Source organism: Rhinolophus hipposideros (assembly GCF_964194185.1).
Source record: "Rhinolophus hipposideros genome assembly, chromosome: 19".
In the NCBI taxonomy this organism is placed as follows: domain Eukaryota; kingdom Metazoa; phylum Chordata; class Mammalia; order Chiroptera; family Rhinolophidae; genus Rhinolophus; species Rhinolophus hipposideros.
This window is the reverse complement of record NC_138065.1, coordinates 4,170,080-4,184,878: the sequence shown is the minus strand read 5'-3', so window position 1 is coordinate 4,184,878 and position 14,799 is coordinate 4,170,080. Positions and strand designations below refer to the sequence as shown.

The following is a 14,799-nucleotide window of genomic DNA, read 5'->3' as shown; positions in this document are numbered from 1 at the left end:
AGGACCCTGCCGATCCCATAGTAATCTAAGGAGGCGGGTGAGCTGCCCGGAACATGCCTGTTCAGAAATAGAAAAGGGGGCGGGGAAGATGGTTGGAAACGGGGGAGGGAGTGGCGGGCGAGGGGCGGGGCCTACGTGTGAGGGGCGGGGCCAATGTTTGGGAGGCGGGCCTAAGAGAGAGTTTGCGAGGCTCAGGAAGCCGAAAGGGAAGTAAAATTTGCTGGATAAAGGGCTAGGGCTCCCGTCCTCGAATAGAGAGCGGCAGGTGGGTGCCCTGTTAGAAGAGAAGCACAGATATATAGGGTACTTCTATAAGTACATGCAAATTATATGTAAATGAGCCGTTTGAGTTACCAACAGAGTTACCGTAATTGCAGCCAGTGGCTTTCCCCCGCACCCCTATTCCACACGCCTCCCTTAGTAATTTATCAGGCCGCAGAATGGACGTTGGGGGCCCAGCGGGGAGAGGAGGAAGAGAGAGGGTGGGCGGGGAAGATAGTCACCCTCACTACCCTGTTCCTATTCACTTAAAGGACGATGCCGAAATTACGTCCCTTATCGCTTCGGGAATGGCGCGGTCCAACCGGGTCAATCTTTCGCCGTTAGCGGCGCGACTCGAGGCCGCGGTTCTGCCTCAGAGGTCACCACCTGTCTGCGCAGCCTTTGGCCTCCAGCCTCCGGATTTCGATCCCTCCAGGGAGGGGCAGGACCGGGCCAGGTAGGGAGAAGTGAGTGAAATGACAAAGGCCTGGAGGGCACAACCCTTCCTTCCAAACGAAACCATGTGCAATTAAACAAATAAAAACACACCCCGCAAATGGACCTCTGGTGCTGGTTTGTGTATTTGTCAGTTCGCATTATTGATTGGGAGCTCTCTCAGTCAGAACCTCTGTCCTAATGTAACCTCTGTCCCAATCTTCGCAGGGCTTTATTTAATATTTTACATTGAGGTTAGTTATTTGAGCCCAGATCTTGGATGCCATCTTCCCTGAGGCTGATTTGGGGTGACTGATTTCACTTCTTTGCACCTAAGTTTCTATGTCTGAAAAGTGGGCCCAGGAATCGTAACACTTTACAGGGTTTTGGGAGGATTAAGAGTACAGATTAGTACTATGTATAGTACTATATTACTACTATTGGGACAATAATATAGATGATGAAAAGAGGGTAACTGCTTCAGTTTCATTGGAAGGCAGAATAAAGGTAATAGTATGAAAAACCCGTGTAAAACACGGGTATGTGCAAAAGTAAAACAAATAGGGTACCTAATTGCTAAAGGAACATAGAGGAGTATGGTTATTTAATCCAGAAGGCACAGCCACTCAGTATATGGTAAATGAGTGAATGAAAGCCTTCTCAAAAATATTGGGAGCTAGGTCTTAGGAGATTTATTGGATATGATCCAGCAGAACAAAAAAAAAAAAGAGGAGAGGCTTAAAAACTGTATGCTGAAGAATAGAAATGGGAATTTGCTCAAATCAAGGGGAGAGGGCAAGCTGATAAGCTAGGTTAAAGCAGGAGTACAGTAATGAAAGATGAGCTGAGAAAGAGGCCAAGTGCCAAAGATAGTTTAAATTCGTCACCACCCATCTGGAGTGGGGAGTCACCAGTCCACCTGTCAGGACCAGCAGCTCTTGGCCACCTCCCAATCAGCTGTCAGACAAGTATCAAGAGGTGATGGCCCTGCTTTAGCCTAGTTTAAAAATGTCACTCATACATCCTCTCCAGGGGTAGGGTTCCAAAGGTCCATAAGACCAGCTTCTTGAAACATTGTAAAAAGGGATGTGACAGCCCTGCTTTTTATAATAGGAAGTTTATTTTCCAATGACAAAAAAAGAAACAGAAAAACATTTCAGGAACATCTCTGTTCAAACTTTAAATAGCAACTTCTTATAGCTATAGGCAGTTATAAGTCCTTTGTTAACAGCGACCCCCCCCCATACACACACAGAGTAGTAAGTAGAAGAGTTTCTTTCAAGTGTTGTGTTTCTAGCTCTAAGAGTTCATATGTGTGAATTGCTTTGTATGTCTTTATGACTTTTGTTTTTCTGACTTATGTGTTTTGGTTACCCTCTGTTTCTACGAGTCTCCCAATCCCTCTATTCTGATCTCCTCGAGGCAAGAAAGGATTCATCTTTGTATTCCAACTGTACCTTTAGTTTCTGCCACAGGTCAAAGTTTATTTTGTTGATATAGCACCAGGAAAGTACCAACAGGGTCAGGTAATGTCATTTATCTTATTTACATTTCATCAAATTGGAGAAAGAAGTGGGCTTATGCATCAAAAGCTGCTAAAACTAGAGGATCCAAGTCAGAATACAGCTCCAGTTATATTTTAAACATCCCTGTGGTTAAAGAAATTATAAAAAGTGATTTTCCCCATGGGTTTTTTTTTATTAGAAAAAAAGAAACCAGCAGTTATTACGCAAAGCTCCTACTGTGTATGAATATGAGGTGTGATCAAAAAATACAGTGAGTGTTTAAATTAAAAAAAATTTTATAGTAAAAGACACATTGCCATTAATGCCCCTCAAAATACTTCTCCTTGTTTCAAACACACACATCCCATCTTTCTTGCCACTTTCTGAAGCAGTTCTGGAAGTCCTTTTTCATGAGTGTCTTTAGTTGCACTGTTGTGGCTGCCTCCATGCCCTGAATCGATTCAAAACGTATCCTTTTCATGGTCATTTTGACTTTGGGGAAGAGCCAGAAGTCACACGGTGCCAGATCTGGTGAATAAGGTGGATGAGGACACACCGCAATGTTTTTATTTGACAGAAATTGCTGTATATCAGAAGCGATGTGTGACATGGAGCCTTTCCGTTGTGATCACAAAATATGGTGAATGCTGCTGCCAAGTGCCATCCATCGGAAAGGCAGGGATCTTCAATATGGGAAGCAGCGTGTGGAACCTTAGTGACAGTGTGTGACAAGTTTCAACTTGTTCAGTGCAGTCAGTCGGGTGTGAGCTAGGGTTGAGAGAAGTGTGCCATAAATCATCCTCCATCATGACAATGCTCCGTGTCACACATCACTTCTGGTGTGGCAATTTCTGTCAAAAACATTACGGAGTGTCCTCATCCACCTTATTCAGCTCTAGCACCGTGAGACTTTTGGCTCTTTCCCAAAGTCAAAATGATTCAGGATATCGAGGCAGCCATGACAGTGCAACTAAAGACACTCAGGAAAGAGGACTTCCAGAACTGCTTCAGAAAGTGGCAAGAATGATGCGATAAGTGTGTTCGAGGCGAGGGGGAATATTTTGAGGAGAATTAATGGCAATGTGTCTTTTACTATAATGAATTTTTTTAAATTTAAACATTAACCAGGTTGTTTGATCACACCTCGTACAAACATTACTTCATTTAACCCTGTGAAAGAGATTTTATCCCATTTTATGGAACCTGAGCTCAGAATAGGTAAGACATTGTCTTTCAAAATTGTTTTACTTCAACCCATAAGAAATACCTTTTATATCATGACCACTGAAGAACAGATAGACATGTCTTCACTGAGGTAAGTGTCATGAAACAATACTTACCCTTACTATATGCAATGCACTGGTATTTTCCATTCCATCTCACTTTTTAAAAACAGTTTTCCATCTTGCTAAATCAGTTTCACAACCTACTAATGGGTTGCAATCTACAGATTGCAACTAATGGGTTGCAATCTTAGTCCAAAAAAACTGGACTAAATGAATGTTCAAAATCATATGGAAAGTGGTCAAGCTAAGGTTGAAACCAAATTCATGCTCTTTCCAGTAAACAAATGCCTCCTTGTGAACATTTAAGAAATACTGCATTACATGTATGTTTTACTTAGCTTTATCTCATTGGATGGAGTCAGCAGGAATATCCTAGGCAAAGGAGTAGACCTACTAGGAACTGTAACATGAGATAAAACACTTAGACAAATATATAGTGACATTAATTTGCCCATTTAATGTGAGTGAATGTGGCATTTACTTTGATTTCTAAAGAAAGTTGTTATCCACAAAAATAAGCCATAAATTCATTTATTTGGGACCACACACTAGACATATAGAGTTTGTCTTGGTTTAATAGCAAAATATTATTTCAAATTTTAGTAAATTATAAATTATCTTTAACGTCATTTATGATAGGGCTAAAATAAAAGAAGATGACACGGGGTGGGGAGGTAATGGAAATGGGGAACAGGGTATTGGGGAGAGAATAAGGAATGGTAGAGGAGCAGTAGACAGTCTCCAAAATCTAAGTTTAGCCCTTCATCTAATGAGCTAAAGATTGCCTGAATTACAGCATAACTTGTTTCATGTTAGATTTTAAAAATAGAGTAAGTTTTTAAATAGGCTATAACATTCACGCAAACGCCATACATTAGCCATAACATTCACGTAAATCTCAAAGTTATCCAGTGCCCTGTTCTCCCAAAGTGAATGGAAACATCTCCAAACCCAATCACAGTGAGGACAGCATTCCTTGGGTGCTTCTATCTATCCTATCACCTGTGGTTTATTTTCCCATATGCCCATCACCTCTAATGTGACAGCAGTTTGGTCTAGTCCCTCATCTCTTCCTACCGTGTTTCCCCCAAAATAAGGGTCTTGTATATATTAATTTTTGCTCCAAAAGACACATTAGGGCTTATGTTCAGAGGCTGTCAACCTGAAAAATCACGCTAGGGCTTATTTTTCGGTTAGGTCTTATTTTTGGGGAAACATGGTACATGAACAATGGCCACAGCTGCCTGGCTGGTTCCTCTTTACTCCAGTTCCTTCATCCTCTAATGCAATCTTTCTACCTTTCACACATTCATTCAGTCAACAGATAATTATAATGGTGTGTGTTCTTCTAGTGTATTTCTCACTAGTAGTCAAACACATCCTTTCTGTCGGACAGGACTCTCTATGGGGTCGTACTGCCATACAGATACATCCCACATCCTCAAGGCCCTGCTTTTCCTGGAATGCCCTCCTCTTGCTGCCCAAATTGAGCTCTCTGAATTTACACTCAGCTCTTATGCAGTAGAATGAGTATCAAGATTGAACTGTTACGTTGTTCTGTTCTTGCTTTGTGAGTTAGACTTATCCAGCTAACGCCTCCTTATCTCTGCTGGGAAGTCATCCCTCATTCCTGTCTGACCTATGTGCTACTCTTCTGGGCTCCCACAGCTCTGTGCTTACTGCTAACGTAACTCACATTGCGCTGCATCGATCGTCACTGACTGGAAGGCAGAGCCTAAGCCAACGAGCTTCTAACGAGTGCCTAGCACTTAAAAAGCAAGAAGGGAAATATCCAAACCACAGTAATGGACTCCTACTTCAGGTGGCATGGATATGAGAAAGGACTGTCCCATTAAACTACAACTAGATCCTGGACCAATTACAGCAGGCATGACGCTTAGCATGTTGCTGGGCTTGCTAGAAAGTAAGGCAAATCACAAAAGGAAGAAAAGAGTAACATAAAGCTGAAACTTACATGAAGGATGAGCAACATGCAGTAGGAAAAGCAGGTTTGCCCTGGGGACAAATGCCAATATCAGTATTGTGATCAGAGGCTAAACTTTGGGCCTAGCCAAGGAATGGGAGAAAACCTGGGCCTCCTGAATTAAGCCAGGACTCTTAAAGGGTCAAGAGCACCCTTTGGCTCCGAGCAGAAGCAAGGTACCCCCAACTTAGGCCCTCTGGGTTCCCATAGATTAAATTTAACAAAATATGAGCTCAAAACCCCAAAATACAAAACATACAAGCAAACAAGCTACCACAGGCAACAACAAAGCAGAGCTGGACATCCATGATACGTTACAGAATATAAAATAACAACCCCAACAAATTTCAAAGAACTGGTACCAGAAAGACCACATTCTCTGAGCACAAATGATTAAGCTGAAAATCAACATCAAAAAGATAAATTTTTAAACATCTAGACATTTGGAAATTTATAAAACTTTTCTAAATCATGAATGAAAAAAAATCATAAGGGTAGTTTAAATATGCTGAGAAATGACTGAAATGCTTTACAACAGAAAAACTTGGGGAATGTAGAGAAGCAGGTCCTTAAAAACTTACAATAGAAAAGACAGCTTGAAAACTAAGTAGATAGGTGTCAAAATTGAGATGTTGTAAAAGAACATAAAATGAAATCTAACGCAACCAGAAGAAATACCATAGAGAAGATCCACAATTAATGAAATGGAAAACAAATACATAAGGGAGAAAATCAACAAAGTCCAAAGTAGTAACTGAAGATAGACAAGTAAAATAACAAATTTCTGGTGCCAGTAATCGGGGAGGGCGGGGGAGAGAAAGCCAAGTAAACAGTAGAAATGAAAAGGAGGAAGTAAATACCCAGAGCAGAGGTAAAAAAAATAGAAGAAATTTCATTAAGAAAAAAAAAAGACATGAAATACACAAAATTCTAGAAAAACACTTTACCTAAATTGACTTACGAAGAAATAGAAAGCCCAAATAGCCATGACTGAAGAAACAGAATCAATAGCTAACATTTTTACCACAGAGAAACGCCAGGCTCAGATGGCTTTACAGGTGAGCTTTACCAAACTTTCAAGGGATGGTTCCCTTTCAATCCGAGGTAAACAATTCCAGAGAATAAGATGGAGGGAACAGTCCCCAACTCAGAGGGCGTACAGACCAAAAGGACCATCCTGAAACCTTCCAGAAATCTTACTAAAAACAAAGGCACTAACATATACAAGAATGGTCATAGCAGCATTGTTTGTAATAGCGAAAAATTGGAAACAACCCAAAGTCTTTTGACAGGTGAATAGATAAATAACTTGTGGTTTACATACTTGATGAGATATTATACAGATGAAAATGAATGAATCATAACTATCTACAACAATGTGGATGAACCTTAGAAATAATGTTACGTGAAGAAAGCAAACTACAGGGTATTATTAGAGTATAAAATTTGTGGAATGCTAAAAAAGCAAAACTGAATAGATTTCTAAAGGATATATACACATATGGTTAAATATGTATAGTTAAATATATATATAGTAGGTAATTAATAAACACAAAATTAAGGACAGTAGTTACCTCTATGGAGAGGCAGGGAATAGGATAGGGGAGGCACACAAGAAAGTCAGTGGTATTTCTAATGTGTTAATGTGTAAGTTGGATGATGGATCATAGGTAGTCATTTAATTATTAGGCTTCATAATTTATTCATGTTAAATACATTCTTTATAGATATCAAACATTACATATTATAATTTTTAAAAATCTGCTGTAGCACAACTAAATGAACAAGTCTCCCTGAAAGAAAATCTGTCTTTCTTGGGAAGAACCAAGATTCCCTGACAGAAGCTACCCTATGGCGGCAGAAGACCAAGTGTCTTCGTCAAACGCTGGCTGGTTTACTGCTTTTCCCAGGATGCACCTGGACCATCTGGATTGCCTTTCAATGTGTGCCCCCCAATGCACAGAGCCACCCCCTTCCATACAGATAGCCTAAACCCCACAATCCTGGCTAGTCCTGACACATGTATGACAAGAGACTGACACCTGGTGGGTGCAGAATGAATTTAATAAAATGACTCTATTTGGTGAGAGTGGCAGTAGGGTGGGAGATAGGGAAGCAGAAATGAGGAAAACAGGAAACAAAAAAAGGAAGGAGCCCCAGCTCTGAGACACAGGTGCAAAAAAGAGATTGTCATCTAAATGAGACTAAAGGGATAGTCCCGAAAGGAGGGTAACTTGCCTCTCATTCCTTCTGAGACCACAATAAGAGGAAAGAGGTGACAGCCGCAGTACAGAAAATGCCCAGGCTGTGAGGGAGAAAAGCAGGTATGGCTGATTTCCACCTAGCAAGCTAAAACCACATGTACTTCCTAGCAGTGGCTGCGTGTCAGCTGCCTCCCCAGGGACTTCCCCTTTCCAGTTTCCATTTGGGGATCTGTGTGATTCTGAGGCTGATCCCACCTTTTCCACAGGTGCAGTCCAAGACGTAGAGTAAGCAAATTAGCATGTACCAGCCCCTGGCCAGAGATTGGCTCGGGGTAAATACATGACTCGAGCTGGCTTAATCAGAGTGGATCATAGGGTTTTTGCTAGGATTCCTGGCACAGAAATGCCACGTTTCTGGCTGGACATAAGAGAGCAGACAAGTAATTCCAGGAGTGCTGGCAGCCCCAAGGCTGCCCAGGCTGACGGTAATCCTACGGACGGAAGGTAGAGCAGGGAGCAGCGGGGGCGGACAAGTCACTGGGGCATTTAGACACAGAGACACTGGATCAGCTGTACCAGGAGCCAGCACTACCTCTGGACTTTCCAATTACATGAGCCAATAGATCTTTATTTGTAAGCCAGCGTGAGTTAGGTTTTCTACGGTTTAAAACCCAGAGATTCCTAACACTACTATTCATCATACTCCATCCATCCCTATCTCCCCCCAGGATAGCACAGGGATCCAGGTAAGGAGGTCACTAGATTTATTAGTGACTCTGAAGCCAAGGGGACCGAGCTGAAAAGGTCAGAGGCAGGAAGCAGGCACTGTGTTAAGACAGAGAAGCCTCAGCTGTCTGTACAGAAGAGCGTGAATTCCCTTCGGAAAAGAGCCAGAGAAGCGAGTGTGGACAAGGGCCTGGATAGGCAGTCAGGTAGAGATCACATCTGAATATAAACATGCTTCCCCACACACCTATCACGGGGGTGTCACTTTGGGGTCTTTCTGCTCCTGGGACGAGCCACTTTGAAGCACGTGGCCCTTTAAGTCTTTATTACCCTGTGCTGCAGTGTCTGCCTCTCCCCGGACCAGGTGAAGACCCTCCTTTTGGCTTCTACTGCCCTTGATGACACTCACTTTCGAGGTGACAAGAGGAATTTTATCTTCTCCTCTGGCATGGCGGGAGCTGGGGCCCCTTCCTCCTTTGGACACAGCACCATCTTCCTGACCTTGGGCAAACACCACCCCCTTCTCAGCCTCTCCCACTGGCCCTGGCCTCTCTGACGCCCCAGAGGCCCATGTCTCCCGTGGTAACCTTGAGGCCTGGGCAGAGTCCACGGCAGCTGCTGCCTTGTCAGGGGTACAATGCCTTTCCCTACTTCCACCTGATTTTTTTCGAGGGCGTCCCCGTTTTCTTTTGGCATCACTTCCTGTATCCTCTATATCCTGCTTTGCTGCTTTAGTGGGTGGGTCTTGCCCATTGGCCTCACTCACAGGTACTTCAGCTGTCCTTTTGACAGCCTTGTCATGGGGTCCCAGGTCACCGCCTATGCCTACCTCCCTATTCTCTGTGCCCAGCAGCTGAGTGAGCCCCGCAGGTGGAGCTTGCCCAGGTCCAGGTCCAGGCAAAGCAGGAACAGTTGGTAAGATCATATTAATGATGGGCACAGCTGCCTGGGGTCCCCCAGCCCTAGTGGGTAGAGGCAGCGTGGCCAATTTCAGAGCGCCTGGGGAAAGCTTGGGGGCCAGGATGGATGGAGAGACGTGGATTGGCGGAATAAGCGAGCGAGGGGCCCGGGGCAGGAGCAGAGGCAGCCGGGCCACCAGGGCGTTAACCTGCGGGTTACTGGCTGCAGGGGCCGGGCTCTCTACTACACTCTTCTTCCGCTCTGCACGTGCTGGGGGGCCAGCCCCAGCCCGGGCTTCCAGCTCCTGAGGAGGCTGAGAGGTAAACAGAGGACACAGTGAATGGGAAGACTGGACACTGGAGGTGAAAAAGTACGGCACCCGAGGGTGAAGGGTACGTTGAGCCCGCAGCCCAGGGCTGCAAGGTCAGGGGCACTGACTTCCTTACCTGGGTTGGTCTCTCTGGTTTCTTATGGGCTCCACCCTCTAGGTTCTCTACACCATTCTTGGATTTAGATGACCGTTCCCGAGGGACATGTTCATCCTCTTCTGCATAAGTGTCAGAAAAGATAATAAGGTGAGGAGGAAACAGGATGGAGAAATGGGGTGATTCTGACTGACTGTCTGGTAGAGGCAGGGAAAGAAGGTGGTCTAGGAACAGAAAGCAAATCCCGGCTCCTCTCTCCTCCTATGTGCGGGGGCCTTTGAAGTTGAAGTCTGAGGGTTTCTCGGACAGAAGAGAGCGTCCACCCACCAGCAAGCCCCATGGCCTTGAGCACGTGGGCGTGTGAAGATCGGGCAGAGATGAGATGCTGCTGGAGCAGGAAGCGGGCGACCTCAACGATGGAACTGAAGGACCGTTTCAGGATTCGCTCTGCCCAGTCACACGTCAGGGCACAGGCTGCCTTGACCAGTTCATCCCGAGGTGCTGGGGTTACTTCTGGGCCCATTTCTGGCTGCAGTGAGGAAGGACGTGCCCCATCACACTCCAAACTAAAGGACCCCTGGCCCCTCTCGATCACCCATGTTGACCACGGGAAGACCAGACTGGGGGAGGGAGGAGCCTGTACCATCCCATCCCAGAAACCCACCAATTCCCTTCGTCCTCTGCCCCAGCCATAGGGTGGGCAGAGGGCATATCCTATATACCCAGAAGCTATGTGCACAATGACCTACGCTGTGTCAGCCCTCAAAACATGTCCCAAAGACCTGTGACTTCTTCCTTGGAGAGAAGAGTGCAATCAGAGGGTTGTTTTATTACTTACACTCTCAGAGCCCTTCAGGTCAAGGCCAGGCAAGGGTGGCATAGATACCAAGGTCTTTCTTCGTATGCCACTGTAGCAATATCTGATGCAAGTTAAGGAGCAGCCCACATCTGGGGTTTCCAAGCCTCTTAGGAAGGTTAGGCTGTTTCTAGTCCTGGCTCTCCACATCCTCAAGTTTTCCTCCCCAGGTCCTCCAACCCCAACCTCTCCAGTCAAGGATACTTGGACTGGCCCCGGCCACCAAGCCTTCGGGCCTTGATGTCAGGGAAGATCTCGCGGATGATTTTGCCAAAGTTGGCTGTGCTGAGTGGGCGGCAACAGGCCAGGCTCTCACAGTACTTCCTGAGTGAGTGGGGGGCAGAGTGGGAAGATACACAGAGGAGGTCATGGGTGGGTTCAGAGGGCCCCTGGGGATCACGCTGGGGAAAGTCTTTAAGAACTCAGGCTCTGTCACGGCAGGGAGCTCTCCAGGGGCAAGGGGGTAGTCCTATGCCCACCAACCCACCCTCTCACCCCCCGTGCACCCACCGATAGGCATCGTAAACACTTTGCTTTGGCAGACAGGTGTCAGTATGCTCTTCTAGGTGGTTACGAATCCACCTGTAGGCGTACATGTACTCCTCATTGCTGAGTGTACTGGGCTCTGAGCTGCGAGAGAAGACAGAAAAGCAGCACTGAGATCCCAACAGTGGTCCTGCTTCCATCCAGATTACCACTTTCGTACTGCTGGCTCCGCTGACATCTGAAAGTCCAGCACCAAACCTACCTTTTGTCTCCAGTGCTGGGCCCTGATGGGAGCTGAAGGTAGAGATACAGCTTGTCATTGTCTGAGAATTTCTGTACATCTTGCTGAGGAAGGAAGAACAGAGGCAGGAGACACAATAAAGTCAAGAAAGATGCATGGTAGGACCTGCTGATCTTTACCAAAAAGTCTTAGCTGACTTAGAGCCTGTCAGATGGAAAAAGGACCTGAGAAGGATTTGAGGCTGGGTGCTCATTGTGCTCTTAGGGGCCCTTACGGGCTGCCATGGTGACAGGGGGAGCAGAGGGGATCAGAGGTCACAGAGACACAGAGATGCTCAAGGTCATATTGGCAGCAAGTTGCAAAGCCAACTGTCTTCTGACAGGGTAGACAACACTGCCTCTCCCAGAAAACCTTTCAATTACTCATATCTTCACCATCCTCATCCCCCACCAACTCCATCTCTCTGTTGCCCTCTTCCCCAAAATACTCACCAGGATTCCCTCTACTTTGTTCTGCACGGCCTTACTGTGGAGGAAAGAAAGCTGGAGGTCAGACACAAGATTTCCCCCCATTCTGGTCTGATTACTCGGGACTGAATTGCCGACCAGGTGCTCCAGAACTGCTACGGTGGCAAGAGTCTCCCCCTGGTCAGATGCACTTGCCCGGGGAGAGGCAGTCCATCTAGAGAGGAAGTGAGGGGCTACCGGGATCGACGCCCAGGTCTGGAACAAGCCTTGGAGGTGGTGGTGAGTACTTACGAAATGGTACCTCGGAGCCTCTGGAGAAGGGTGGTAGGCTCCCCGCCCTCAGCACTCCCTGACGGGGCCCTCCCCGCAGTCTTTGGGCTCTTAGCATCAGGTTCATCTTCTGCCATCCCGGCATGAGGGCTAGAGTTGACAGGAAACAGGAGAAGATTTAACTTTCCTTCCTCCAGAGACCCCAGGGCACTCTTCATCTCTCTACCCAGAAAGATGGAGAAACAGGAAGACAGCCTCCGGATTTCTCCAGTGGTCTTTTTCTCATCAACTGCCTTGTCCAAAAATTAGAAAAGATTCTCTCTCTCTGTTTATATATTATATATATATATCTCCCCAAAGATCATTGCCATCTCCACTCCAGCTGCCCCACCTTTCTGCAGTCTGTCTCCTAAATGTGGAAAGCTGTAAAGGAAGAGCTGGAGGGATTTGGGGAATCCATGTTCGAAAGAAATTTTCATTTCTGCCTCTGACCCCCATCCTGCCCTCTTCTCCCGCAACAACCACCACCACAAAACAAAGTTCTCTCCTTCTCTAATAGCCTCCTCACCACTGGATTTGCCTGGGAGGTCAGAAAGGATAGGAACACGTCCTGCCCTTCCAGGCGTGGAAAACACCGGGCCCAAGTTCTCATTGCTTAAGCTCGCCACGGCTGCCCCCGCCGCTCCCCTCCCCACGTCGCCGGCCCCTACGTCATCTCCCTCAACATCCCATCCTGATGCGCGCCCCCACCTCCCGCCCTTCCCCCTGCATTCAATCCCCGGTAGCTGCAGAGCAGGGGGTTCAGGGTAGCGGAACTCCAGGGCTGGGCGTAGGAAACCCGGTGCGGGGAATGAGGTCCCAGATTCGGGGCACGTGCACATGGGTGAAGAAGCTGTCGAAAATACAGCTAAAATCTTTTTCTGCTCTCCTCCCAACTCATATTGCCCCCTCCCTACCTTTGAACAGTCGCCTTCCCACACAAGCAACAATAAAGGTAAGGGAGAAAGAGAAACTACCTCGTAGCCACCTTCACTCCAGCCCAGCCCCACGGTCCTGGCCCAGCGGGCTGGTGCGTTGCTTTATTTTCTTTTTCCTGAATGGCTGGAACAGCCCCGATCTGCCTAGATACTCGCACGGCCTGCTCTATCATTGGTCGTGGATGCCACCCGGAGACCGAAGGAGCGGGGCTCACACCAGCGGCAGCTGAAGTCTGCCTGGTAACAGAATCTGATTGGTCAATAGGGGAGGGAAAATCCAAAGTTGGTCTTATTTGAGTCAAGAGGGGGAAGTCCGGGTTAGGTTTCGGTTAAAACTGGGGTCGGTTGGGACTGCCGGTCCCAAGAGGTTCTTCTCTTAAAGGGACCGCAGGACGAAAGACCCGGAGCTTGACTCCCTCTGGTGCTTTCTTTTCTTTTGCTCTCTCGTTTCGTGTTTCAGTTTTGCTTTCGGGTCGTCAGAGCTGCTGGAAGAAAAGAATCAATGGATGATACAATTACTAGAAAATTATGGGTAGTAGTGATGGAAGTTCGCTATAAGCTCATATAACCCTCTTTTGATGAAAAACAAGTTGAACCATTCCTCTTCCCATCCTCGTATGCGTACAGGCACTCAAACCTGCAAACGGACTCCCTGTCCTCACTAATGGAGGCCTGGAAACCTCAACAAGCTGTAATAAATAAGATGAATTATAAGCTAAAATGCTGTTAGTGCTCCCTAGTTTGCCGTGTGTAGTTTATTTCCTTCCAAAGAGTTGCTAATGCATTTGCACCCCCATAGTTCTGCACTCAGTGAACACTAGAATTTTGGGTGGACTCCCCCAAAATCCCAGAGAGTGCTGGATGCCCATACGAATTCTTCACTCTCTGAGCACTTTGTACTGAATAGGTCATGGGTTCTACACCCTCTCACCGGTAATTAAGGCTTTTTAAGGTCATGAATCAGATGAAAGCAATGAATTGTGAAAAATAATAAAGGAAATCTCAACTAAAATTGGAGTCAGGAAGGTCTCTAGAGGGAGCTCTCACACCCTGTCACTCTTCTCAGTTACCTCAACCTGGAAGACACTACCTTGTCATCTCCTACAAAAAGGTGTTTCTACTTTCCTACCTAGGAGGAAGGGAGGTTTTCTTCTTGCCCACCAACAAGCCCACCCAGTGGAAAAGAAGAGCAGCTCAGCCAATGAGAACCTGTTGTTACTCTCAACTCTTACTTTCCTCCAATGAACTTCCACTTTCATTTTCTAATGAGTCCTTGCCCCAGCCTCCTTCCTATAAAAGACTTCCATTTTTTATAACTCCTCTGAGTATCTCTTTTTTTTCTAGGTGATTTTCTAGGTGAGATGCTGCTGATTCAGGAATTGTTTCATAAAGCCAATTAGATTTACACAGCTGAATTTTGTTTTTTAACAGAACCCTCTGCCATGAAAATGCACATACAGACCAAGTTTTGCATCGAATTTCAGAGGTCATAGACTAACAACATTTTGAATGGGTATATTTTGTTTTGCCCAGCAGATATGTTGCGCCCACAACTATATTTGCAGCCCTGACTTCTAATGTGTTCTCCAGTCTCATCAATGTGCTTTTGTAAAGAGAACGGCAGTGCTACCTGATTGATCTCATCACCTTTACCATATATAGCCTTCACTTCCCTACTACCAGCAGTTTCTGTGGGTACTGGCAGAATTGCAGAGTTGGCGGAATAAGGATATACTGGCAAGAAAGTTTTCTTTTTTCTTTTTCTTCTTTTCTTTT

At 46.0% G+C, this 14,799-nt stretch overlaps 1 protein-coding gene across 2 annotated transcripts; it reads right to left on the bottom strand.

Annotated features, from left to right (window-relative positions):
• Positions 1 to 4,003: 4,003 nt before the first annotated feature.
• On the bottom strand, positions 4,004 to 13,150 carry RFX5 (regulatory factor X5). Of its 2 annotated transcripts, XM_081025778.1 has the most exons (10): positions 13,063 to 13,150; positions 12,068 to 12,196; positions 11,801 to 11,834; positions 11,331 to 11,413; positions 11,093 to 11,212; positions 10,787 to 10,906; positions 10,565 to 10,646; positions 10,054 to 10,255; positions 9,748 to 9,848; positions 4,004 to 9,614 (listed from the first exon to the last, which is right to left on the bottom strand). In XM_081025778.1, the coding sequence occupies exons 2-10, from the start codon at positions 12,181 to 12,183 to the stop codon at positions 8,652 to 8,654; spliced, it is 1,821 nt and encodes a 606-aa protein (XP_080881904.1). In that variant the 5' UTR covers positions 12,184 to 12,196; positions 13,063 to 13,150; the 3' UTR covers positions 4,004 to 8,651. The 2 variants fall into 2 exon arrangements, with proteins under 2 accessions (XP_080881904.1, XP_080881905.1); XM_081025779.1 differs by lacking the exon at positions 13,063 to 13,150 and having other exon boundaries at positions 4,011 to 9,614; positions 12,078 to 12,177.
• Between the last annotated feature and the right edge of the window lie 1,649 nt (positions 13,151 to 14,799).